This window comes from Artemia franciscana, chromosome 11, assembly GCF_032884065.1.
Source record: "Artemia franciscana chromosome 11, ASM3288406v1, whole genome shotgun sequence".
NCBI lineage: Eukaryota > Metazoa > Arthropoda > Branchiopoda > Anostraca > Artemiidae > Artemia > Artemia franciscana.
The window spans coordinates 37,184,417-37,211,498 of NC_088873.1; the positions used below are offsets into that span (position 1 = coordinate 37,184,417).

The window sequence follows — 27,082 nt, forward strand, 5'->3', positions numbered from 1 at the left end:
CACTGGTTCGTACGATCACCCCTGGGAAAAAAAGAAAACAAAAAAAAACGTGATGATCAGATCGGTCTTCATCAAATAAACAAACCCGTGATTGGTCTTCTGGCAAAAAATACGAAATTCCATATTTGTGTAGATAGGAGCTTGAGACTTCTACAGTAGAGTTCTCTGATACGCTGAATGCGATGGTGTGATTTTCATTAAGATTGTATGACTTTTAGGATGTGTTCCCCCATTTTTCAAAAATAGGCAAATTTTCTCAGGTCCGTAACTTATGATGAGTAAGACTAAATTTGATTAAACGTATATATTTAAAATAACCATAAAAATCCAATTCTTTTGATGTATCTACTAGTATCGAAATTCCGTTTTATAGAGTTTCGTTTACTATTGAGCCGGATCGCTCCTTACTACAGTTCGTTACCACGAACTGTTTGATTTTCCCCCGTGAGTCCCAAATTGGATTGCTCACAAAGTGTGGCTGTGCTTTTTGAGTTGTTGTCCCAGAAATACACACTCTACAAAAATATGTACTCAGAAGCTCGATTATTGAACAGAGGAAACGCAACTGAATACTTGAATTTAATTTTTTTCGGTTTTAATATTAGGTGTGGTGGATTAATATAGGACTACTTGTCATAAGGGTTTAGTCTTCCAAAGTTTTCAAAACACAAATAACATTCAAAATAAATAGGTAATAAAATGAACCAGATCTATAGATCTATATATATATATATATATATATATATATATATATATATATATATATATATATATATACTAGCTGTTGGGGTGGCGCTTCGCGCCACCCCAACACCTAGTTGGTGGGGGCGCTTCGCGCCCCCCCCAAGCCCCCCCGCGCGCGTAAGTCGTTACGCGCCATAATAGTTACGCGCCATTGTAGTTGTGTCCCTATGTCCCACCTGTGAATATAGATATATATATATATATATGGTTTTAACTACGTAAAACTTGCGAATATACAACATTCTTTGCTGTCCCATTGTCTTTGCATATAAATAGATTGTCAGGTTATCCCCCTGTTTCCCCCGGTGTCCCCGTTGTAGTTGTGTCCCTGTGTCCCGGTCGTCATTTATATTCCCTGTGTCCCGGGTCCCGGTCATCATTTGTATCCCGGTGTCCCGGTCTGTATATACATTCGTTTTTTAGTTTTGTTTTTCTCCTTTATTTTTTTCCTTTTTTTTTCTTTTTTAGCTTATTTAGATTTTTAGATTTTTTAGTTTTTTTTATTAGTTTTTAGTTTTTATTTCTTTTTAGTTTTTTTGTCCCGGTCGTCATTTATATCCCCCTGTTTCCCCCGGTGTCCCCGTTGTAGTTGTGTCCCTGTGTCCCGGTCGTTATTTATATTCCCTGTGTCCCGGTCGTCATTTGTATCCCGGTGTACCGGTCTGTATATACATTCGTTTTTTAGTTTTGTTTTTCTCCTTTATTTTTTTCCTTTTTTTTCTTTTTTAGTTTATTTAGATTTTTAGATTTTTTAGTTTTTTTATTAGTTTTTAGTTTTTTTTCTTTTTAGTTTTTTTGTAGTTTTTACCTTCTTTTTAGTTTTGTTAATTTTTTTTTTTTACTTGTGTCCTGGTCGTCATTTATACTCCCTGTGTCCCGGTGCTTTGTTGATTGCTAATCGAACATTCCTTTTGTCCTGGTCGCTTTCTCTTTGAGTGTCGTCATTTATTTTTTTTCTTTTTTAGTTCTTTTAGTTTTTACCTTTTTTAGTTTTTTTTTAGTTTTTAGTTTTTTTAGTTTTTTACCTTTTTTTAGTTTTTTTAGTTTTTTAGCTTTTTTATTTTTTTTATTAGTTTTTAGTTTTTTTGTAGTTTTTGCCTTTTTTTTTAGTTTTTTGTCCTGGTCGCTTTCTCTTTGAGTGTCGTCATTTATTAGTTTTTTCCTTTTTTTTTTTAGTTTTTTATTGGTTTTTACCTTTATTTTAGCTTATTTTTCAGTTTTTTCCTTTTTTTTAGTTTTTTTTTATTTTTTATTTTTTTTAGTTTTTTACATTTTTTTAGTTTTTTTAGTTTTTTTAGTTTTTTAGCTTTTTTACTTTTTTTATTAGTTTTTAGTTTTTTTTTGTAGTTTTTGCCTTTTTTTAGTTTTTTCAGTTTTTTTTTTAGTTTTTTATTGGTTTTTACCTTTATAGTTTTTTTAGTTTTTTAGCTTTTTTATTTTTTTTATTAGTTTTTAGTTTTTTTTGTAGTTTTTGCCTTTTTTTAGTTTTTTCAGTTTTGACGTCACCTAATCCAGTTTTTTCAGGTGACGTCACCTGACACATCCATCCACACATCCACAGACAGACAACTTATTTTTATATATATAGATATATATATATATATATATATATATATATATATATATATATATATATATATATATATATATATATATATATATATATATGTTCTACAAATATGTTCTTCTATAAAAATGTTGTATAAAGAAGTATTCGATCAACCATCTTCAGACAAACAAGAATCGTAAAACATTAATACTAAAAACTGAATAAGGAACTTACGATTGATTGGCAGTATTCCTGGAGACTCGTACCATCAGGCACACGTGGGAAAACAACTGCAATAAAGAAAAGAAATTGATTAACCATTCGACACATGTGAACTGAACAGAAATAAGAGCATAACGAAAATGTTGTGTACAAGAAAGAAAAAAATAGAGAAAGAGAGAGAGAGTGATGCGTTTTATTCTATCAACTCTTTAGTGATTCATTTGCATAAAGGAATTCCCAGAGTTGGTCATATTTTTACTCCTTGTTTTGTATGGCAATGGGAGATATGGTTGATTAAAAAAGAAACGGGAACAAATATGCTGTCGATACAGAATATCGTAGTTCGTTTTCAAGCCAATAGACGGTAAGTTTCCTATATAGGGTTTTCGGACAAGGCGGAACCCCTAACCGAAACTTTTCTTTTTGATCCGACACTAATTTTTACTAGTTATGGGCTATTTTATTTTTTAGCATTGGACGTGATCCTCTCTAACTAGGTTGCTATGTACCGCTGCAACCCGGATTATAACTTTGGACTGAGAGATGAAATAAAATTCTTTTATTTAAAACTGTCAGGAATTATTCTAGTTTCTATTGGCATATCAGATTTTTTTTAAACCGTACAAAAATTGCTCTATTTTATACAATTATATTTACATGCTTTTTGTAATGTTAAAAATCCTGTTTTGATCTTTGTATGCAAGATGATGTTTTTAGTATTTAATACTACTGTCTTGAACAAAAAAATGCAGTTTTTTGTACAAAATTCTTTCTATTTTAAAAACTATTTTTGTTAATTACAAAAGGTTTTTAAATACCAGAGCTCCAATCCATGCTTGTAAATGTTCTGGGCTTCTGCAATATTCTCACCGATGTTTGTGGGTTACGATAATAATAACTGATTGTTTTTTTAACCAAGGATAAAACTGATTCATCTCTGCTGACCTGAATTCAACCCTGCTCATAAATATTCCCTTTTGTGAAGAGCTTATACCTTTCTGCCACGGCAATAAATTTTGAATTACAATATATTTCTTCGAATTCAAACTCCTGACTTTTGAAACGTGCATAGCCTCAAAGGCCCTACTCCCAATTGTCATGAATTGATTTTGACAACTTCCCTCTTGAATATCTTTTTAATATTGAATGTGAGGCTGTCATTATTATTGACTCTACTAGTGCAACTATTCCGAAATTTCTGAGGACTGGTGTGTCACTCTTAAAGCTGCTTGAATGCAGTGCTACAGTGTCTGATTGTCTTGAAAATTAGGTGTCTGATGAAAATGGTAGATCTACTTCTAGTGCATGATTGAGGTTCTTGACTTATATAACACCATTCGTTATTATGATTTCCACTAAGTAGGCCAATAATCCTTTTAATCTTTGCAACCGTACAAATTTTGTCACATAAAACAATATTACAAGGCCAACCAAGGTTTATAAATAAGAATTTTGCAACTTCCCCAAATCCTCTAAACGCCTTGAGCGTCATTTGACTTATTTTAATCTCAGTTTGTTTTAGCATTCATGTGAAATGGCATTTGTTATGTATGTTTGATTTAGTTCTTCATTTTAGTATTCTTCCGTTTATTATCTTTTCTTAGTTATTTGTTCGTTTATTGAATCACTTCATGATTAATTTATCTATTCTTAGTAATTTCTGTTTGTTTTAAGTTTATATAACTACTAGATGTTGGGGTGGCGCTTCGTGCCACCCCAACACCTAGGTGGTGGGGGCACTTAGCCCCCCCAAGCCCCCCCCCGCGCGCGTAAGTCGTTGCGCGCCATATTAGTTACGTGCCATTGTAGTTGTGTCCCTGTGTCCCACCTGTGAATATATATATATATATAAATATATATATATATATATATATATATATATATATATATATATATATATATATATATATATATATATATATATATATATATATATAAGTTGTCTGTGTGTGTGTTTGTGTGTGTCGACTGACGTCGTGTTTGTCGACTGACGAAATTAAAGACCGAGACATCGGGACACAAATGACGACCGGGACACCGGGTCATAGGGAGTATAAATGACGACCGGGACACTCAAAGAGAACGCGACCGGGACACAAGGAATGTTCGATTAGCAATCACCATCAACAAAGCACCGGGACACAAATGACGACCGGGACACAGGGAATATAAATGACGACCAGGACACACAAATGACGACCGGGACACAGGGAAACAACAACAACTGGGACACCGGGGGGCACAGGGGGATATATAAATGACGACAGGGACACAGGGAATATTCGATTAGCAATCACCATCAACAAATCTCAAGGGCAATCATTAGAATAATGAGGTATAGATCTGAATACAGATTGTTTTACCCATGGAAAATTATATGTTGCATGTTCAAGAGTCGGTAAACCTGACAATCTATTTAAATGCACAGACAATGGGACAGCCAAGAATGTTGTATATTCGCAAGTTTTACATAGTTAAAAATATATTTATATCTATCTATATTCACAGGTGGGACACAGGGACACAACTACAATGGCGCGTAACTAATATGGCGCGTAACGACTTACGCGCGCGGGGGGGCTTGGGGGGGCGCGAAGCGTCCCCACCAACTAGGTGTTAGTTATATATATATATATATATATATATATATATATATATATATATATATATATATATACATATATATATATATGTGTGTGTGTGTTTTTAACTACGTAAAATTTGCGAATATACAACATTCTTCGCTGTCCCATTGTCTGTACATATAAATAGATTGTCAGGCTTACCGACTCTTGAACATGCAACATATAATTGTCCATGAGAAAAACAATCCGTATTCAGATCTATACCTCATTATTCTAATGATTACCCTTGAGCTTTGTTGATGGTGATTGCTAATCAAACATTCCCTGTGTCCCCATCGTCATTTATATACCCCCCCCTGTACATAAATTTTTTTCACTCCATAGAGGTTCCCTTGTGTCTGTCTTTATGGATTTTAAGTTTATACCAATCTGATAAAAAATTGTTGGCCATATTTCAGTTGGGATCCATCCGTGGAACCAATTTTTAAAATTTTTTTTTTTCAATGTGGTTTAACTGACTCTGTCTATATTCCCTGTTAGTTTTAAGCCTATCAGAAATGAAATAAATTTTGGGCCCATTCTCGGGAGTCATAGGGGTCATGTAATCCTCGGAGGCATATTGTTTGGGCATCTTGGCTATTTTGTCGGGGTTTTCTCGGCTATGTCTTAAATTGTGATCCGGTATTGCGTATAGTTACAAGACACTCGGTAACAAAAAAAAGGCACGGGCTTGTTGTCCACCGCTTACTTTTGACCCTTAAATAGGGCACTAGAACTTAAAATTTTGATTGTTGCGAGCTCCCAAATTTCCTGATCTATCTTTACGAAGGGATTAGGAAAAAAATAGAAAAAAGATAACTTAATTAATTTTTTGGGTTTTGAAGGAAATTAAAGGGTTCGAGGAAGGAAATTTTTCCACCGTGGAATACAAGGGAGGAATGGGTGGATATAATAAAAAGTGCTAAAAGTTTGATGGGGGTTAAGAAGTTGGGTAAGTTTGTGGCACAGATATGATGGATAGGGACTATTTTCCGTAATGTATTTATACTTTAATTTGGATTCAGGGGTCTGTATTTGTTTATGATTTGCATACTTTTATATATTTGTATTAACCATGGCTCGTAAAGGCTTTTAGTGCTAATGAATACCATATCATAGTTTTTTGTTAGAACAAAGTACCATTTTATTTAAAATTGACCGTTTGTCTAAAAAGCTTAGAAAAAGTACACTACTGTAGTCAATTAGACTCATTGGTTAGTAATTTTTGCACTTTCTTGGATCACCTTTCCTGAAAAAGAATTTGAAGTTTGTCAACTACTAGGCTAACTGTTGCAAGAAAACGTTTTATTTAATAAATTTGGAATTACTAAAAAGCATTAATATCACCATATACTTGAAAATTTAAATGGAATTCTATCTGAGTTGAAACGTATATAGTATATAATCTTTTGTTTCCTATTTCATTTGGGATGGGGAAGACCCCCCCCCCCCATGAAAAATATTCCTGGATATGCCTTTGGAAGTCAGTAAGTTTCAGTCTTAAGGCAGGAACATACCTAGATTAAAAAAAAGTATAAAAAAAGTAATAGAGCTGTATTAGGTGGCGCGCGTCATGAACATATTATAGAATTAGAATGTTTTCCCAAGATGATGCTCAGCCGAATGTACCCAAAGGGGAAGTTGAAGAGGAGATTAACATCTTTCTATCCGTGGGAAGACCAACGGTCAATGAAGTGAGCAATTTATGAGCATTTTTTTCAAGAATATAATTTGAATCTTGCTTGAAACTCTTACTTATCAAAAAAGTGAGAAATTTTATGAGTATTTTTTTATGATTGAAATCTTACTTGAAACTCTCACTAACTAATAAAGGGAGGAATTTTATGAGCATTATTTTTTAGAATATAGCTATATCTTACTTGAAACATCACAGGTGTTTTCCGGTACTGGCTCTCCTGGTGCTGTACACTCTAGTTTTATTGTTTGCGTATCAGTCGCTATTGTGGTGAATAACCGTGTGGTAGTTGACGTTCGAACGGACAATAATTTCAAAAACCATCTACCATAAGCTTCAGGTCTTTCTTTGACGCTTGCTTGAAGAGATGGCGTTCCTCTAAAGGATGCCTGTACATTATTGATGGCGTTGTGAAGAAGAGGAGAATATCGAAACTCAGGCCCGGCAGTGGGTTGAATTCTAGAACAATACCCTTAGTTATTAGAACAATTCTTTTCGAGTCAATAAACGCCTTCTAAGGACCAGAGACGCTCTAGTCTTTAGAATGTTTGTGGAGCATTAACCCTACTACTGTATGCTGTAATTTCAGTCTGTTTTAAATTCGACCAGGTTATTCATTTGTAAATTCTGTTTGTTTTTGGTCTCATTCATTCACTGATAGTAATCTCTGTTGGGGATAAATTTGAATTATTTATGTGACTAGATTTATAAAAAAAAGGTTTTTCAATTAGTTTTTTCTTGGTTTTTTAATTGATATTTCTTTTATTGGTTAATTAAAGTGTTTTTATTGTTTGTTTTTTGCTTACGGATTACTGGTTATAATTGTCTTGTATAAAAATCTTCAACAATTTTTAATGATAGTTTTACTATAAATTTTTAGAGGAGGAGGGGTGAATTATTAAAAGAGTTTATAAATCTAAATAATTTTAAACCTTCTGCAGGGGTGAAGCCATCCTGAAGCCCAATGCTTGTACAGCCTTTAATATAGAAGAATATTCATTGACCATTCTATTATAAGAATATAATTGTAATATGTTTTGTTATCACTGCTTATTTCTTCAATAAAGACATTTTGAGCTCATTTTAAAGAGAGTTTTGTTATGGTGCTTAAATTCAAAGCTAAAAATATGATACCAAGAATCAATGTAACAGGATTTGTTTCTTGACTGTGGTTCCCTTGGTTCTAGAATTCCAACTAATGTTATCGTCTTGGCCTACAATATTAAAAGAGATTAATAAAAATATTAAGTATTTCACACCAAAAATCAATGAATCATTACAGCCACATGTTTTAGCCGAAATTAGCCGAATTTTAGCCGAATCCTTGATAAACTCCCCTTGGTCCCCAGATTCAAATTTAAAATCTACTACTTTCACCGGCTGAAATTATCATCGTTTTTTTCTTCTTTACGCTTATCTTTTTCTCAAAAATGGCGACGAAGACCACGCTGCCTTTCTATAACAAATAAATACAAAGTAGAAACAATAGGGAAAATTTTTTCAAGACAGTGGAAATCAGAGTCCTGGTTGAACTTCGTTGAAGGAAGGATGCTAGGGCTGTTTTTAAAAAAGTTTTTAAAAAACATTATTTAGTTTTAATTCTCACAATTTAATGTAAGTTTATTTATATATACATATTTTCTCTCTCATTATCGTATTGTGCTGAAGACGGCCCTTGGACATAGGGCCGAAATATTGACAGAACTGATTTCCACTGTCTTGAAAAGATTTTCCCTATTGTTTCTACTTTGTATTTGTTTGATCTTTTTCTTATCTTGTTAAAAACTAAACGACAACCCCCCCCCCGCACTCCAATATCTCCTGAAAGTTTCAATTTGGTTTCTTAAGCCGTTAATTTTCGTCCCAGAGACTTTAGAGATATAGTATTTTGATATCCTGTATGCACATAGTGTTTTGGTTATTCTGTGAAAAAAAAGATGTGTTCCTTCTTTAGCGATTAAGACAAATGAGCACTTGAACGAGGCATTGTCCTTACTCACCTATTGAGTCACCTAGAACAAAACAGGATAACCAAACAATCAACTATAATGAAGGGTCAATGGACATGCAACATTGTTATTAGTAAACGTAAGCCATCATAAATTTAAAAGTAAAAAAACCTCAAATCTAATGAAATATTCCCAAGTGATCACCTCCCGCAAAGGCACCTCAGAGGAATACACACTTGCCTATATGAGTTTCGGCGCATTAAAAATTCCTTACCCAAGTAAAGTGGCGTTTCTACCATAAGCTGTTTATAGTATCCCCGTGATAGGTACAGCTTGGGAAATGAATGTTTATTAGTACAATCATAAGAAAAAATAAACACTGAATGAGGGTAGATCTATCCTTGTTGGAATCAAGGAAACGAATGTCACCAAAAAAACAAATCTATAACAATCTCACGTTTCACAAATCGGAGCACAATAAAGTGCTTTATTGGTTTCTGTAACGAAATATAAAATAAAAGCCCTTTAAGCTGGCTCAGAAACCTTATATATATATATAACAAATCCCCCCCCCCCAAAAAAAAGAAGAGATTACATTAAAATAGCCTTCAATATTTTTTGATAACTTTTTGCTCATTTACCTAAGAGTTCTTTATGTTGAAAACTAGATTTTTATGTTGCCAAGTTATTTTATTGGCGGAAAAACTTCCTAAGATCATAGATGACTTAGAGTTTGACATCTATTTTCAAAATCTGTTTCTGCAAATTCTGGCATATGTAAATAGTTGTGAGTAAAAGGCTGAGTAAGTGATGTTTATATGTATATTATTTCTGGGAACGGGAAATAAATTACTTCAAAATCGAAATCATTCGCTTCATTTTTATATTCTTAAAACTAATTTATTATTATCAGAAATATTAATATTTAAATCTACAAGGTGGTCTTCTTGGACTGTACCATGACTAAGTTCAAGAATATTACCTTCTGATTTAGCCCTACTCTTTCACGAAAGGCATAATTTTAGTGATTTTTGGTGTATTTAGTGATTTTCTGCAAAATCTAGTGATTTATGTATTGATTTAGTTTTATTTTTAATTAGACAATACAAAAAATCTCTAGAAATGGAAAACTAGGGGTGGAAAACCTAAATCTAAGATTATACAACATCTAAAAGTCTACTTACGTAGTCACGGGGCTTGGGAAAATATCATGTTTCTCTTCAGCGGGGTCTACTAAGAATCCATCTTGCCTCTTTTTTCGTCCGCACTCATTTAAAGGCTCAACAACCTCAAAGCAGACAGGCTGTAGAGTTGTTGTTATTGATAAATGTGCATACCGACTTACTGTGATGAATGCCCTTCGGCGAAAGAACAGTCGAGGCTCTTGACCCTCACCAGAACATATTATGCTTACAAAAAATACAAGCAAAAACTTCATGTTCTTGCCTGAAAAAAGGAAAAATATATATTTAGACTGACCAAGAGGCAACCACCACTACCTCTAAAACTCACTGGAGCACCCTTCTTTTGAGGCAGATACAGCTGAGCGTGCTCCTCCCCCCAAATCTAATCAAAGCTTCACTCTTCACACCGTCCCACAGACCTCCAACTTCCTGCTTTTCTTTTGGCCTTTTTGTTTTTCGTTTGGCCACACAGATGGCCAAAAAATATGACTTTTGGCATCCTCATTTCAGAGCTATATTTGACCACTGCCTAGCTTCCAGTTTTCTAATATTACAAGTACTATGAAGATTTAGCGAATATATTCTCTGAGGCCAACCTAGCTCTTATACATAATAATGGTAGATGGTAATAAGCTTATCTATACTATGGATGCCAGGTCAAATAAACCTCCATAGCTTAGGTAAGCTTATTTCCATCTACCATTATTATGAAGATTTATCTTCATATTCTTGCAAACTTTCTCTTTCTTAAAAAAAAAAAAATAAAAACACTTTGAACCTTGGCTATTGTACTTTTAAATTTTCACAGCATTTACCATATATATATATATATATATATATATATATATATATATATATATATATATATATATATATATATATATATATATATATATATATATATATATATATATATATATATATATATATATATAGTATATATATATATATATATATATATATATATATATATATATATATATATATATATATATATATATATATATATATATATATATATTAACTGAAAGTAAGGAGCGACATTAAAAGTTAAAACGAACAGAAATTATTCCGTATAGTAAAGGGGTTGTCTCCTGCTCAACACCTCACTCTTTACGCTTAAGTTTGACTCTTTGTCATAACTCTACTTTTTAAAACCATAAAAAAACTTTAGCGTAAAGAGCGAGGTATTGAGGAGGAATTAATTCCTTTACTATACGGAATAACTTCTGCTCGTTTTAAGTTTTAATGTCGCTCCTTACTTTCAGTTAAAAAAAACTTGTTTTTTTAATTAATTTCTGAACGTTTTTGAATTAATGCATGTTTTGATTTTGACTCTCCACACATAAATAATTAAAACTAAATTTACATATTAATCTTTTTTTTTGGCTAAATGACTTTCTCATAGTTTTAATCGGAAGATTTTGAGAAAAAAGTAGCGGGAGAGGAGGCCTAGTTGTCCTCCAATTTTTCTATTACTTAAAAAGGCAACTAGAACTTTTAATTACTAACGAACGTTTTCATTAGTAAAAATATACTTAACTTACGAATTGACTTACGTAGCGAACTTCTATATTCGTATGTTTTTATTACGTATATGAGGGGGTTCACCCCTTCGTCAATACCTCGCTCTTTACGCTCTTTACTTTCTATTCGTTTTAAGTTTTAATGCTGCTCCTTACTTTCAGTTGAAAAAACCTTTCATATTTATTTTTCATTATATTTTAAATAATGCTAAAAAATCCTGCGCCCCTTTCATTGAAATTCTCTTCCCAAATGTCAAATTCCTTCATGGACAGATCCTCTGCGTAACTAAATATTTTCTAAAATAAGGTAAATTTTCTAAGGCTCGTAACTTTTGATCGTAACCCCCTTCAACTTCCTCCCCCCTAAACCACAAAAATCCCTGTGAAAACGTCTGTACACTTCCCAATAACCATTACTATATGTAAACACTAGCCAAATTTAGAATGAGTCCTCTAGCGACATCCTAGGACCATTGAGTCGATACGATCATCCCAGGAAAAAAAACAAATAAACACGCATCCGTGATCTGTCTTCTGGCCAAAAATGCGAAATTCCACATGAAAACAGGGTTTTCTGAAACGCTGAATCTGATGGTGCAATTTTCGTTAAGATTGTATGACTTTTAGCGTGTTTAACCCCTATTTTCTAAGATAAGGTAAATTTTCTAAGGCTTGTAACTTTTGATCGATAAGACTAAACTTGATGAAACTTATATATTTAAAATCAGCATTAAGATGCGATTCTTTTGATGTAACTATTGGTATCAAAATTTTATTTTTTAGAGTTTCGGTTACTATTGAGCCAGGTCGCTCTTTACTATAGTTCGTTACCACGAACTGTTTGATATATACAGCTAATGTTTCTCTTGTAAACCAGCCTGCGTGCGCATTGTACCAGCCAATCGATTAGTTTAATACTGAGTTGCCTTTTTTATGGCACCCGGTATTAACCAAGTGACATATAGCAATTGCAAATTCTGTCGGTCTGTCTGTCTGTCTGTCGGTTCCGGTTTTGCTACTTTAGGAACTTCCAGGTAAGCTAGGACGATGAAATTTGGCAGGCGTATCAGGAACTGGGCCAAATTAAATTAGAAATGGTCGTTTTCCCGATTTAACCATCTGGGGAGGGGAGTGGGGGGCCGATTAATTCGGTAAAAATGAAGTATTTTAAACTTACGAACGGTTGATCAGACTTTAATGAAATTTGATGTTGAAGGATATCGTGTCTTGGATGATAGAATAAGCAAATGTCCTAGATACGTGATTGACGTAACCGTACTGGATTCACCCTCTATGGGGGAGTCGAGGGAAGGGGTTCAGTGATTTGGCGAGTTTGGTGCTTCTGGACGTGCTAGGATGATGAAAATTGGTAGGCGTGTCAGGGAGCTGCACAAATTGACTTGATAAAGTCATTTCCCAGTTTCGACCATCTGGGGGGCTAAAGAAAGAGGAAAAAATTAGAAAAAGTGAGGTATTTATAACTTACGAGTGGGTGGTCGGATCTTAATGAATTTTGATATTTAGAAGGACATCGTTACTCAGAGCTCTTATTTTAAATCCCGACCGGCAATAAGCCTCTGATTTTCCTTTTAAATCAATATATTGATTCTTAGAATTTTGGTAGAGCTCATACCATATGAGCTCTTGGCTCTTAGCTCTTCTTGCCTCGTCACAAGTTTCTTTTACTCTAACATCTATTTTCCTCTTTCTATGTTTCGTTAGTATTTTGTCAAAGATGTATTGCATGAATAGGTACTGGATTATTTTAATTTAATAAAAAAAAAAATTATTCTGAAGGAAGTTAAGTGCGAAGTTGAAACTTAAAGAACAAAATTATTATTTCACAGCGTATCTAACATATATCGACAAGACAAGTTTTAATCCTACAATCCTATATTTGTAGGATTATAGAGAACTAGCGCTTAGCAGAAAACACAAAATAATGTAGGAGTTTAGGTTCAGTAAAATCAAACTATTTAAGGGCACTTTTAATTGTATAAAACCAAAGTATTTTAGGATTGTTGCTTAATTGTGTTTCACGCAACATGGATCTGAAAAGGACATTTCAAGATTATTTTTTTAGACAAGCTCGAGTGAAGCAATCTTGATAGTATTAAAATTACAAACTCGCTTCAGAATATTTATCATAGCTTAAAATTCTCCGTTGCATAGAGAGAAACAACCGGTTAAGAATGCTCAAGAATGGTTATGGTTAAGAATAATTTCTTAACCATAAATTAAGAAAAAATATTTTTCCTCAGCTTCATGGTAACCTCCCACAACCCATAAGTTTCCTACCATTTTTAACTCCAATCGGAATAATTGTAATCTTTACAATACAAAAAATCATATTCAAGTTCCTTGTACTCCTTGTGTAAGGTCAGTTTTTAATCCTCAAATAGTTATTAATCCTTTTAATCCTTCATTGAATGGAATATGTTGCCTGAATCGCTCGAAGGTGCCACTCATTTGGTTTGTTCAAAAAATTTTTGATAATTCTTTGGCTTCTTAGAAGTTGTTTTGTTTATTCAATTATTTATTTTTCTTATATATTTATTATTATTTTATTGGAGCCTATTTAATCTAATTATTTAATTTAGTCTGTTCAATCTATTGAGTTTTGTTTTTTATAGTTTTTATTTTATTTACATTTTCTTTTCTTCTCCTTTTTGCTCTTCTCTCTTTGAATAAGTAATTATTTTAATTTTTCTTCTCTGAGTAAGCGATTCGTTTGCCTTGCCCCTTCTTAACAGACCAATGAGCCTTTGGGTGAATAGTAAAATGTAATATTGTGTGCCTATATTATGATGAATAAATCTTGCCTCATCTTAATTTGGGTAGATTCAACCTATCTAAAGTTAAAATCTCTATAAGTAATGCATGAGATACATCGTCGGCCCACCTGTTGATGAAAAAACAGTCAAAGTTTGTGACCAACATTTGTTTGCTTCTTCTTTTTATGTTCTTCTTGTACTAAAGAAAAGGGTAACAACTAATAAAAGTTGAAATGGGAACATTTAGCTTTGAATTTTTTAATGATTTAGTAATCCTTTAAAAAGGTCGTCAAATATATTTGAAAAAATTCAATTCCGAGCTTCCATTTTTCAAATTTTAAAACAGTTTGCCATAAATCTTCACACTGATTGGTCAATCATGAAGTTTACACTTGAAAGTTGAGCTCTGCTCAACTCATAAAAAGGTAAATGCTGATTTCAAATATAAAAATTCGTTGAGTTTCGCTTTACCCAACACAAAGGTTATGAGCCTGAGAAAATTTTCCTGATTTAAGTAAAAAGGGGGAACAACCCTAATAGTAAAGTGGGAACCCTAATGTATAGGTTTCAAGCTCCTATCTGCAAAAATGTTGAATATTGTATTTTTTTTTTCCTGAAGAAAGATCACAGATGAGTGTTTACTTTTTTTCCTTTATTTTCAGGGGTGATCGTATCGACCCAGTCATCCTATAATATCAGAAGAGGGCTCATTCGAACAGAAATTAAAATTTCTAGTGCCCTTTTTAAGTGACCAAAAAATTGGAGGGCAACTAGGCCCCCTCCCTTACCCTTTTTTACCAAAATCGCGCAATCAAAATTTTGAGACACCAATTTTGTTCATCACAGTTGAAAGGCCTATACATGACCCCCCTCACACACACAGCCCAGGAGAAAGGTCTAAGTTATAAAATTTGCCCATTATTTACAATAGCATTTGTTATTGGGATGCAAGCGTACATTTTCGACAGGGGCAAATTTTGTGCTGGGGGTTTTCCCACAGGGGAATTCTCCATGGGGAGAGAAGTTTCCAGGGAGTGAACTTGTCAGGGGAAATTATGCACTGCGGAGCTTTGCTATAATTCTTATACAAGATTCTTTTCATGTGTCTCGCTTTCTCTTTTCCGTCTCAATTTTACGCACGAAGTCACTGGGATTGAATTGACTAGAGGATATTTCCGTGGAAAGGGGATTTCTCCGTGGAGATGGGGCCAGATTTCCTGGCATTATTTAAAAAACTCTCGGAAATTATATAAAAAAAATTGTTACGTATAGGGGGGTTTCCCCCTCCTCAATATCTCGCTCTTTACATTGAAGTCTGACTTTTGTCTCAATTCCTTAAAAGTGACTCCGAAACACGAGGGTCGTTTAATTAGAAAAATAAGATGCCTTTTTAAAAGTAATAAAAAACTTTAGCGTAAAGAGCTAGGTATTGAGGAGGGGGCGAACCCCCTTCATGTTCGCAATAATCTATGTTCGTTTTAAGTTTTAATGTTGCTCCTTACTTTCAGTTGAATAAATACAAAAGGAACGGTCAATATTGTAGATTCAATCTAGGCGAGCCAGTTAAGCGAAAGCGGAATCCAAACGGTTAAAAACTGGATGATCAGCTTGTTTAAAATACAGGTTCTTTTTTCAAATGAAAGTAAATTCCATTCACAGAACGGGTATTTAAAGACCTCTAAGGTCGTTCATTGAAAACTTAATTGTCCAGTGTAGACGTCCAAGAAAAAACTACCATCGCTACATATTTCCCAAATGGTGGACACGCCAACTTTTGCTAAAATTCTATTGAAAGAAAAGGATTTTGAGATGAAATAAACACCGATACTACGATTTGAAAAAGACAAAAATTGTCCTGTATGTAAGGGATATACCCTAACCCTTCTAACTCTAATTTTTATGAAAAAGTACGAGTAGTGCTTTACTTGGAGTATCTTAAAATGGAGTATGCCAAAACAGAATAGCGACAAAATTACCATATATGTTGATATATTACCATATATATTACCATATATTGACCGATTGCTTTTCATAACATTCTAAATGGCAGTTCTATTGATTAAAACAAATATGAGTAATGTCATCTCATTACTGATGAATTCTAATAAAAACCTGAAGCTTTTTATTCACATTGTTCTCGTACTCAAACAATTGTTCTTGAAGCGTTGGGGAAAGAAAGTCAAATTTTGAGGTCATTCAAAAATTTGCTCTTGAAGCATTGGGGAGAGAAAGTCTAAATTTAGAGAAGAGAGCAGGGTTTGAGAGTAATCAAACATATGTTCTTTAAGCATAGGGAGAAGAAAGTCTAAATTTAGAAAAGAGAGCAAGATTCGAGAGTATTCAAACATTTTTGCTTGAAGCGTTGAGGAAAGAAAGTCTAAATTTAGAGAAGAGAGCAGGGTTTGAGAGTAATCAAACATTTGTTCTTGAAGCATAGAGAGAAGAAAGTCTAAATTTAGAGAAGAGAGCAAGATTCGAGAGTATTCAAACATTTTTGCTTGAAGCGTTGAGGAAAGAAAGTCTAAATTTAGAGAAGAGAGTAGGGTTTGAGAGTAATCATTTGTTCTTGAAGCATTGGGGAAAGAAAAATCCAAATTTAGAGAAGAGAGCAAGGTTTGAGAGTAATCATTTTCTTGAAGCATTGGGGAAAGAAAGTCATATATTAGAGAAGAGAGCAAGGTTTGAGAGTAATCAAACGTCTGTTCTTGAAGAACTGGGAAAAGAAAGTCTAAATTTAGAAAAGATAGCAAGATTCGAGAGTATCCAAACATTTTATATTGAAGTGTTGGGGGAAAAAGTCTAAATTTAGAGAAGAGAGCAAGATTCGAAAGTATTCAAACATTTGTTCTTGAAGCATTGGGGAAAGAAAAATCTAAATTTAGAGAAGAGAGCAAGGTTTGAGAGTAATCATTTTCTTGAAGCATTGGGGAAAGAAAGTCCAAATTTAGAGAAGAGAGCAAGGTTTGAGAGTAATCAAACGTCTGTTCTTGAAGAATTGGGAAAAGAAAGTCTAAATTTAGAAAAGATAGCAAGATTCGAGAGTATCCAAACATTTTTTCTTGAAGTGTTGGGGAAAAAAGTCTAAATTTAGAGAAGAGAGCAAGATTCGAAAGTATTTAAACATTTGTTCTTGAAGCATTGGGGAAAAAAAGTCTAAATTTAGGGAAGAGAGCAAGGTTTGAGAGTAATCATTTTCTTGAAGCATTGGGGAAAGAAAGTCAAAATTTAGAGAAGAGAGCAAGGTTTGAGAGTAATCAAACGTCTCTTCTTGAAGAATTTGGAAAAGAAAGTCTAAATTTAGAAAAGAGAGCAAGATTCGAGAGTATCCAAATATTTTTTCTTCGAGTGTTGAGGAAAAGAGTCTAAATTTAGAGAAGAGAGCAAGATTGGAAAGAATACAAACAGTTATTGTTGAAGCATTGGGGGGGGGGAATGTCTAAATTTAGAGAAGAGAACAAGGTCTGAGATAACTCAAACATTTGTTCTTAAAGCATTGAGGAAAGAAACTCTAAATCCAGAGAAGAGAGCAAAGTTTGAGAGTAATCAAACATTTTTTCTTAAAGCGTGTGGGGAAAGAAAGTCGAAATATATAGAAAATAGAGCAAGGTTTGAGAAAACTCAAACATTTGTTCTTGAAGCATTGAGGAAAGAAAACGTAAATTTAGAGAAGAGAGCAAGAATCGAGAGTATTCATACATTTGTTCTTGAAGCATTTGAGAAAGAAAATCTAAATTTAGAGAAGAGAGCAAGATTCGAGAGTATTCAAATAATTGTTCTTGAAGCACTGGGGAAAGAAAGTCTAAATTTAGAGAAGAGAGCAAAATTTGAGAGTTTTCGAACATTTTTTCTTCAAGCGTTGGGGAAGGAAAGTTTAAATTTAGACCACACTGCCCTTCCATAACAAACAAGTACAAAGTAGAAACAATAGGGAAATTCTTTTCAAGACAGTGGAATAGGGAAAAGAATTTCCCTATTGTTTCTGCTTTGTGTTTGTTTGAAACATCTGTCTATGATGCTTTGGTAGCCAACTAGCCCCACCTCTTGAGAAATGGCACAAAAGTGCCATTTTAAGCTCCATATGGCACTTGCAGATGATGGAATTTATAAAAAGCAGGCATATATAAGAAATAGCTTTAGAACGAGTCATTAAACATCTCTCTATGATGTTCTGGTAAACCGCTAGCCCTGAAAAAAAAGAAGAAAAAAAACGGGAGACAGATATGTGTTACACATTCAAAAGTGAATTTCCTTGTTGATCAGGGTGGAGTCGGCTGTAATTTCCTCGTACAAGGTTTTCAACTACGCCGATTCTCATGGTATACTTTTCGTTTTGATGTGACGTCGTTTTAGAGGGGTTTCAGGCTTCGCAATAAGCTTTTACTGTTAAGACAAACCAAAATAATAGTTAGCATTCTTGAATCAGTGTTATATGGATTTTTTTTTCACCAGTCAGTTTTTGAAATACATTTCTTAATAATTTCTTAATAATTTATTTACGAGTTTCTTAATAATATGCTATGCATTGTTATACAATTTCCTCACTTTCGGAGATTCTTCAGAATTTAGATGGTCTGAAATCGATCCCCTCCCAAAATATATCCTTATAAGTCTACCGAATACTAGCCTAATCACTTTTTGTAAAACCCAAAAGCTATAGAGCCCAAATATATTGTTTTTGGAGACAGCAGCATGAATTGGGGAATGAACAGGGGCGGTCTGTGACCTTAAATTTTTCGCCACCGCCTCTAGAATTTGAAGGTACTTTTTGGGAGGTATTTTTTGCTGAATAATGTCTGTTTACGGTTGGTTTACATTGTTTTTGTTCTTATCATCAAAGGATGACTTGTACTGTCAAAGAATGATAATTTGAAAAGAAAACAACAATTGAATCAGTAAATTTTTTAGACAAAGCCTAGGGCTATGTCCAGGCATAAGGGGAGAAGGGAGGCCGGGATACAGTTAAACTGAGGGATAGAGTTTAACTGGGAGGGACTATCCAATAAATTCCAATTTTTGAAGCTAAAGGAAGAAAGGATTTTGCTATTTTAGAGTTTAGTTCAAAGCAGGACATAAACTCCATTGTTGCCCAACGTTTTTTGTGAAGCATGCAACAGCAAAAAATAGTACCTTAAAGGCCCGAAACAGCTGCTTTTCAGGAGGTTCAACACAAATAAATTTATAAACAACGTGAACAACTGTTAATCCAAACTAGAAATGCAGTATAAAAACGCAAGGCTACCCGACTTCGCTTATTTTGGGACCAGTTTGCCAATAAATTAGGGAAAATATTTGAAGCTGTTTAATCTTTAGTAGGCTTACGTGCTTCCCACTGCATTACCTAATGAATCTGAAAAGCTATTGGCATTCGGCTCAGTTTTTAGCACAACGTTAACCCAAGGGTTCAGATAAGGGAAGGCAAGAAACCCAAAATATTTGACATTATTCGGCTTGTTAAATTTTCTTATTAGTATCTTGATAACTGCTTTAAAAGTAAGCAATAGTAACAGAATTGTAATTTTTGTGGAATTGGTGAAATAATCAGTTTAAAAAAAAAAAAATTTGTAAACCATTTCTTGGGCTAGACTCAGGGCCGTGTCCAGGACTTTTTCTGAGGGGGGGAGATTGCAAAAGGATTTTTTGGGGGGAGGGAGGTACAAAAAAATTGAAAAGACGCATCAAAAGTTTTGCTTATATTCATTTTTGTTACGTTTTTGCAAGTCAAACAAATATTTCAGGGGAAGGGTTCAAACCCCATAACAACCCACTAGATACGGCCTTGACTACACTCCTTTTCTATTTCAAATAAAATGAATAAAATATAAAATATGAAATATAAAATATAAAAAAATATGAATAGCCAGTAGAGCTTGTAACTAAGACAGGGACAAATTTACATTAACGGAAGCTCAAACGTTTTGGCTTCACGTCCAGAAGCCAGCAACTAGAGCAAACAACTAAACAATAAAAAAAAAACATGAAATGAAAAAACGGAATACATCATAAACAAAGGTGAAAAAGACCTCAAAAACATGAAAACGAGCCTAAATTATGTTATACTACAATTTATTGAGATTGTGTGGGAATTTTGTCCCCATGCTTGATTTTGTTTAGAATTTTGGCTTAACATGAACTACAGGCTATCACACGTGACTTTCTTTAATTTCCTTTTCCCTCATGTTGTATACTTTTATTCATCTCTGTGAATAATTAGTCTAATTAGCTAATTAGTCTTGTTTGTCTTTTTCTCTTTTTTTTGAGAAAAGCTTCCGGAAACAGCCGAAAAATCCAGAATTCCTTTAGTATATTAAATAAAAAGCAGAAATTATTCCGTATATGAAGAAATTTTTCCCCTGCTAAATCCTTCGACTGTTGCGATAAAGTTTTTTAGCGCTTTAAAAAAGCTCTTTATTCCAAATCAACAGCCTTTGGGTTTCAGCCGTCACTCTTTAATCGTTGGGACAAAAAATCAAAACTCTTGCAGAAGGAGCGAGGAATTTAAGGAGTAGACATCCCCCCCCCCTTTATACGGAAAAGCTTATTTTTATTTAATTTTTTTGTTCTTTACTTTCAGTTGAAAAAATTGTTTTATCCGTTTAATTTCTGACTTTTTTCAGATCAGGTTGATAATTCCCCCCTCCTTTCCATGAAAAATTACCCCAAGAAAATTCCCCCCATAGCAACCAACCCAGTGAAAATTGTTCGTATATTTCTCAATAACAAATATCATATGTAAATAATGGGCAAATTCTATAACTTAGTATTAACTTATTATTATTCTTTTATTATATTATTATTATTATATTATTATTATATTAATATAACTTAGTATCCTTAGTATTGCACTTTTCAACTGTAATGAACAAAATGGATGTCTCAAGATTTTGATCAGACGTATTTGGGGGATAAAGAGGGTGCTAGTTGCCCTCATATCTTTTTAGTCACTTAAAAAGGACCATGGAACTGTTAATTTCTGCTTGATTGAACCCTTTGCCAATCTTTTTGGTATTTTCTAAGATTTCCGGTCCCCCCACCCAACTGCCCACCGCAATGATACTGGATTCGGTTGGGATTCAAAATAAGAGATCTGAGTTGCGAGGTCCTTCTAAATATGAAGTTTCATGAAGATCCGATCACTCCTTCGTAAGTTAAAAATACCTCATTATTTCTAATTTGTCAGAATTAACCCTACCCCCCACCGAGCTCCCCCAAATAGAGCAGATCCGTTACGATTATGTCAATCATGTATCTAGGACTTCTGCTTATTTTCCCCATCAAGTTTCATCCCGATCCCTTCACTCTAAGTGTTTTCCAAGCTTTTAGGCTCCCCCCCAATTTCCCCCCAATGTCACCAGATCTAGTCGAGATTTAAAATAAGAGCTTTGAGACACGATATCCTTCTAAATATCAAATCTCATTGAGATCCGATCACCCGTTCGTAAGTTAAAAATGCCTCATTTTTTCTAATTTTTCAGAATTAGGGAAAATCGGGAAAAATACTATTTTTAATTTAATATGGTTCGGTCCCTGATACGCCTGCCAAATTTCATCGTCCTAGCTTACCTGGAAGTGCCTAAAGTAGCAAAACGGGACAGACCGACAGAGTGACAGAATTTGCGATCGCTATATGTCACTTGGTTAATACCAAGTGCCATAAAAACGTGAAATTCCACATTTTTATAAATGGGAGCTTTATATCTCTACGAGTTCTCTGATGTTCTTAGAATGATGATGGGTTTTCATTAAGATTCTTTAAATTTTTGGGGATGTTCTCCCAGTTCCAAAATCAGGCAAATGCTCTCAGGTGCATAAATTTTGATGGGTAAGATTAATTTTAATGAATTCATATATTTAGAATCAGCCTATACAGTGAGAAGCATGGAAACCTATTAAAGTTTTAACAGCTTTAAATATATTTTACATCACACAATGTCTTTTTATTTACCTTGCTTCTCAGACGGGAATAGATTCTAATTCCACTGGAACTTATTGCGCAAAAGCTATCAGGTGGATCGCAGACATAGCATTTTTAGCCGTTCCTCCCTCTTCCCTTTCCTAATAAAAATGTACTAAGCCACTCCTAAGATATTGCAGATAGGATATTTTGATAGCCTGGAAACGCAAAGTGTCTTTATTTTTATCACGACGCATTCCTCCGAGTCGCAGCTTAAGGTCCTTTTGTCTCTGCAACGTCTGAAACCTTCAATTAAACCTCCCAAGCTCCTCCTGAAATGCAACGGATACCCTATTTGGCGAATACTGTTGGCGCAAAGCGTTACAAATCAACATAGGCTACTGATGGACGGGAAACCAAAATTGTGACATTTTTTGGGGAGCCTGTGCCTCTAAACTAAATTCTGTTTTCGGCATTAAGGCCCCTGATACGAAAACTCACAAGCATTTTAATATGTTTAGACAAAAACGTTATTTGGCCCATTTGAAGGTCCCCCTTTTAGACAAGCCAATATTTTGCTTCCTTGGGTATTGAGAACCCTTTGGACCGAAAATATAGAGGGGGGGGGGTGAGTGTCAGCTTGATTGAAAAAATTGTTCGGGCTTATTTCTGAAGGAGCCATTTTTATTTTTTATTTTTCTATCTGCATTTGGGGTCCCCTTAGTCCATGATTTAATAAAAAACCTGTAAGTTCCAAGCGTTCACATTTTTCTAGGGGGCTATCAAGCCCAAAAAAGTGTTTGATACATTAGGTTGCTCCTGGCTCAAGGATTTATAGCTCAATGTTATAAATTAGAAATAGGGCAGTTCTCTGACCCCCTGCACCAGCCTATTGCCCCAAAATTGTGAGTTTTTCTTGACCAAGGAATGATCCATGAAAGTTTTGAGCCAACTGGGCACCCGAGAACAAATATACCACCCCCTTTTTTACGTTTTAAAATTTACCTGCCATCAATTGGCAACTGGAACAATTTAAAACACAAATATTGTACCTTTGAACTACTTTGAACAAAATAGCCACCCTAATTTTGATTTGGTGTCACGTAAGGTTACTGGGGGACCAGGAACAAAAAAAAGGAATAGGAAGAGGGTGGCTACCCTCCAATCACTTTCAACTATTATTAGTGGCACCAAAACTTTCAATTTAGAATCGAATGAGTCTCCTCCCAAGTTTTTGTGATCACACCTTTCCTACAAAATGGCTTGGAGAAGAAAACACGAAACCATGATAAATGAAAAGCCTATGGGTCTCCACTCTATTTTTTCCTTCGTATTTCTATAGCGTTGTCTCTGAAATCAGTCTGTAGTCATTTTGAATAATAATAGGAACGTGTTTTGCTAACAATGTGGTTTGTGGGAATGAAACCATGGTTATGATACTAAATAGGCTGTTGAATACTAGGACGTCAGCGATATGCTTATCATTTTCAAAATTTTCTTTTCTTGTCCAAGGCCCTAAATCCTAGTAAAAAGTTTTAAGCGACGTTAAAAGCATTGTTGGCCTTATTTATCTGAAACTCAGGGGCGAGTTTATACCCCCAATAAGTCCTATGTCCCCAGATCCAATTCGAGCCGAAAATGGAGCATCTGAAACATAATATCCTTCTATATATCAAGTTTCATTAAGATCCGATCACCTATTCGTAAGATAAAAATACCCTAATTTTCACGTTTTCCAAGAATTCCGGTTTCCCCCTCCAACTCCCCCAATGTCACGGGATCTCCTCGAAATTTATAACACGAGCTTTAAAGTACAAGATACTCTAAGAATACCTCATTTTTCCGGATTACCCCCCCCAACTCCACCAAAGAGAGCGGATCCGGTCCGGTTATGTCAGTCACGTATCTTAGACTTGTTTTATTCTTCCCATCCAGTCTCATCTTGATCTCTCCGCTTCAAGTATTTTCTAAGATTTCCGGTCCCCCCCCCTCCCAACTGCCATGGATCCGGTTGAGATTTAAAATAAGAGATGTGAGTTACGAGGTCCTTCTAAATATGAAGTTTCATGAAGATCCGATCACTCCTTCGTAAGTTAAAAATACGTCATTTTTTCTAATTTTTAAGAATTAACCCCCCCCCCAATAGAGCGGATCCGTTCCAATTATGTCAATAACGTATCTAAGACTTTTTCTTATTTTTCCCACCAAGTTTCATCTCGATCCCTCCACTCTAAGCGTTTTTCATGATTTTAGGTTCCCCCCAAACTCCCCCAAATGTCACCAAATCCAGTCGGTATTTAAAATTACAGCTTTGAGACACGATATCCTTCGATATATTAAATTCCATTGAGATCCGATGACCCGTTCGTAAGTTAAAAATACCTCATTTTTTCTAATTTTTCAGAATTATCCACTCTAAGTGTTTTCCAAGATTTTAGGTTTTCCCCTCCCACTCCCCCCCATGTCACCAGATCCGGTCGGGATTTAAAATAAGAACTCTGAGATACGATATCCTTCCAAACATCAAATTTCATTAGGATCTGATCAACCGTTCGTAAGTTAAAAATACTTCAATTTTTCTATTTTTTTTTGAATTAACGGGCCCCCCACTCCCAACTAGATGGTCAAATCGGGAAAACGACTATTTCTAATTTAATTTGGTCCGGTCCCTGATACACCTGCCAAATTTCATCGTCCTAGCTTACCTGGAAGTGCCTAAAGTAGCAAAACCGGGACCGACAGACAGACCGACAGAATTTGCTATTCCTATAGGTCACTTGGTTAATACCAGGTGCCATAAAAACACAAATTTTTGTATCTTCATTTTAAAAATAAAAAATTAGAAGCCTTGTACTGTACGTTTCGTGAATTGACACCCTAAATCTGGGGAGGGTAAACAGGAAGGGTGTGCGAAAGCATAGGATGGTTGGCCCCTAACCCCCCCCCCCATTGCATATCCTGGCTGAAGGACCAAGTAACGGCCGGTCAGTACGGCCGGCAGGGACCGTAAAGTCTAATGCCGTATTCTTTACCTTTTCTCTCTTTTTTTACTTCAAAAGGGGTAGATTTGTATATCATAGTGTCAGGATTTAACAGCAAAGCTTCCTGACTTATTGGTTAAGAAGGGCTGAAAAACGATGCCTAAGTGGGATATCTATAGGTGGAGGAGGGCTCATAGTTGCAGGGTAAGACCCAAATGCATATGCATCCTTCCAGACAGGTTAGCTATGCAACGAATGAAGGGAAACCAAAACATTCTTAAGAATGAGAGTCTGGCCCATTTGTGTTTGCGTTTCAGTTTGCGTTTGAGAGAGTTTGGAGAACAAAATTAATCTCAACTCACCAAAATCTCCGGTTTTTGGGCAAATAGCCATTCGAAATATTTTTTGAGTTGCATTTTTGAAGGCCAATCCTGTTTACTAGTCTAGATTATTGATGAGAACTTTCACTCTAATCTATGTCATGGAAACTCTATGACAGATGCACTTTCGCTAAATCAACAGATATGGGTATCGAAGAAAAATGACAAGACTCAAAGGGGTATACGTTTTCAGCCTTAGTGTTATTAAATAAAAAAAAGAAGAGTTTTTCCAACTGTAAATAAGGAGCAACATTAAAACTTGGAACGAACAGAAATTACTACGTATATGAGGCGGGTTGCCCCCTCCTCAGTTTCACGCCGTTCACGCTAAGGTTTTTTAAGATTTTTTTTTATGTCAGCTTTACCTCCCACTCAGACTAAATGTCTCAGCTACTTCTTCAATTATCCATGGCTTGATGGCAAAGTGATTTTAATTAAAAAAAAGTCTTAAATTAATAAGACGACCCTTGTGTTTCAGGAATCGTTCTTAACGATTTAGGACAAAAGTTAAACTTCAGCGTAAAGAGCGAAGTTTTGAGGAGGGGGCAGTCCTGTCTTATATTGGATAGTTTCTTTTCGTTTTAACTTTTAATGGTGCTCCTTACTTACAGTAGAAAAAGCTTGTTTTAGTTTTTTTTCTATTTAATGCCCGTTATTTTTCAAATAATGTCGGAAAGTCCGTCTCCCCCTCCATGGAAAATTGTCTCCCCCCACGATAGATTCCTCCATGGGAAGTCCCTCTTCTGTGAATTATATCCCCTGAACAATTCCATCCCCGCTGAAAATTTCCCCCAGAAAATTTCTTGCAGACGATTATGCTTAAAAAATTCTCCTTGGTATACTTTCATTTTAAAAATAATTGTAATCATTGATCTTTTTAAAATAATGCTGGACCCTCCCCCCTCAGTGGATTTTTTTTCCAAAAATTTCCTCCAATGGAAATTTGCTCCAACGGACAATTCCCCAGGCAGAATTTTTTACGTGGAACCCCCCCCCCCACTAGAAAATCCTCCAGAAAATCCCAGCCCCACTGAATATTTCCCTCGTAATATCTCCAAATTAACAATTGAATCGGCAAATAGAAAGTAAGACACAAAAAAAATGAGTTCATGTAGGAATCCTGACAAATTCCCCCAGTGTAAAATTTCTCCTGGAAAGTTCACCATCTGAAAAATTCTCTCTCCATGGTTAATTTCCAGCAGATGATCCTCGAACCCCTAAAAAATGCCTGTATACTTCCCAATAACAAATATTATACATAAGCAACGGGTAAATTTCATAACTTACAGCCCTTTCCACGTTAGGAATCATGTTATTCCCAAAGGCATAGTTGTTGGACTTTTCAACTATACTCTGCGAAATAGCTATCTCAAAATTTTGATCGGACGACTTTGGAGTAAGAAGCGCGGGGAGGAGGGCTAGCTACCCTCCAATCTTTTTGGTCACTTGAAAAAAGCACTACTACTTTTAATTTCCGTTTGAATTGGCTGTCTCCTGATATTCTGGGATCATTGGTCCGATACAATCACTCCTGGAAGAAAAAAACCACAAAAAGTAAATAA

At 34.7% G+C, this 27,082-nt stretch overlaps 1 protein-coding gene across 2 annotated transcripts in view; it reads right to left on the minus strand.

Annotated features, from left to right (window-relative positions):
- Window positions 1-27,082, minus strand: part of LOC136033173 (uncharacterized) — a 55,860-nt gene that overhangs the window by 17,149 nt on the left and 11,629 nt on the right. Inside the window, exons 1-4 of one of the 2 annotated variants that reach the window (XM_065713864.1) lie at window positions 19,396-19,532; window positions 9,969-10,230; window positions 7,020-7,294; window positions 2,528-2,583 (exon numbers count right to left, since the gene is read on the minus strand). In XM_065713864.1, coding sequence (XP_065569936.1) covers window positions 2,528-2,583; window positions 7,020-7,294; window positions 9,969-10,222 — 585 coding nt within the window. In that variant the 5' untranslated portion in view covers window positions 10,223-10,230; window positions 19,396-19,532. Of the gene's footprint in view, window positions 1-2,527; window positions 2,584-7,019; window positions 7,295-9,968; window positions 10,231-19,395; window positions 19,533-27,082 lie in introns of those variants that run through there. The other variant, XM_065713865.1, reaches the window with a different exon arrangement.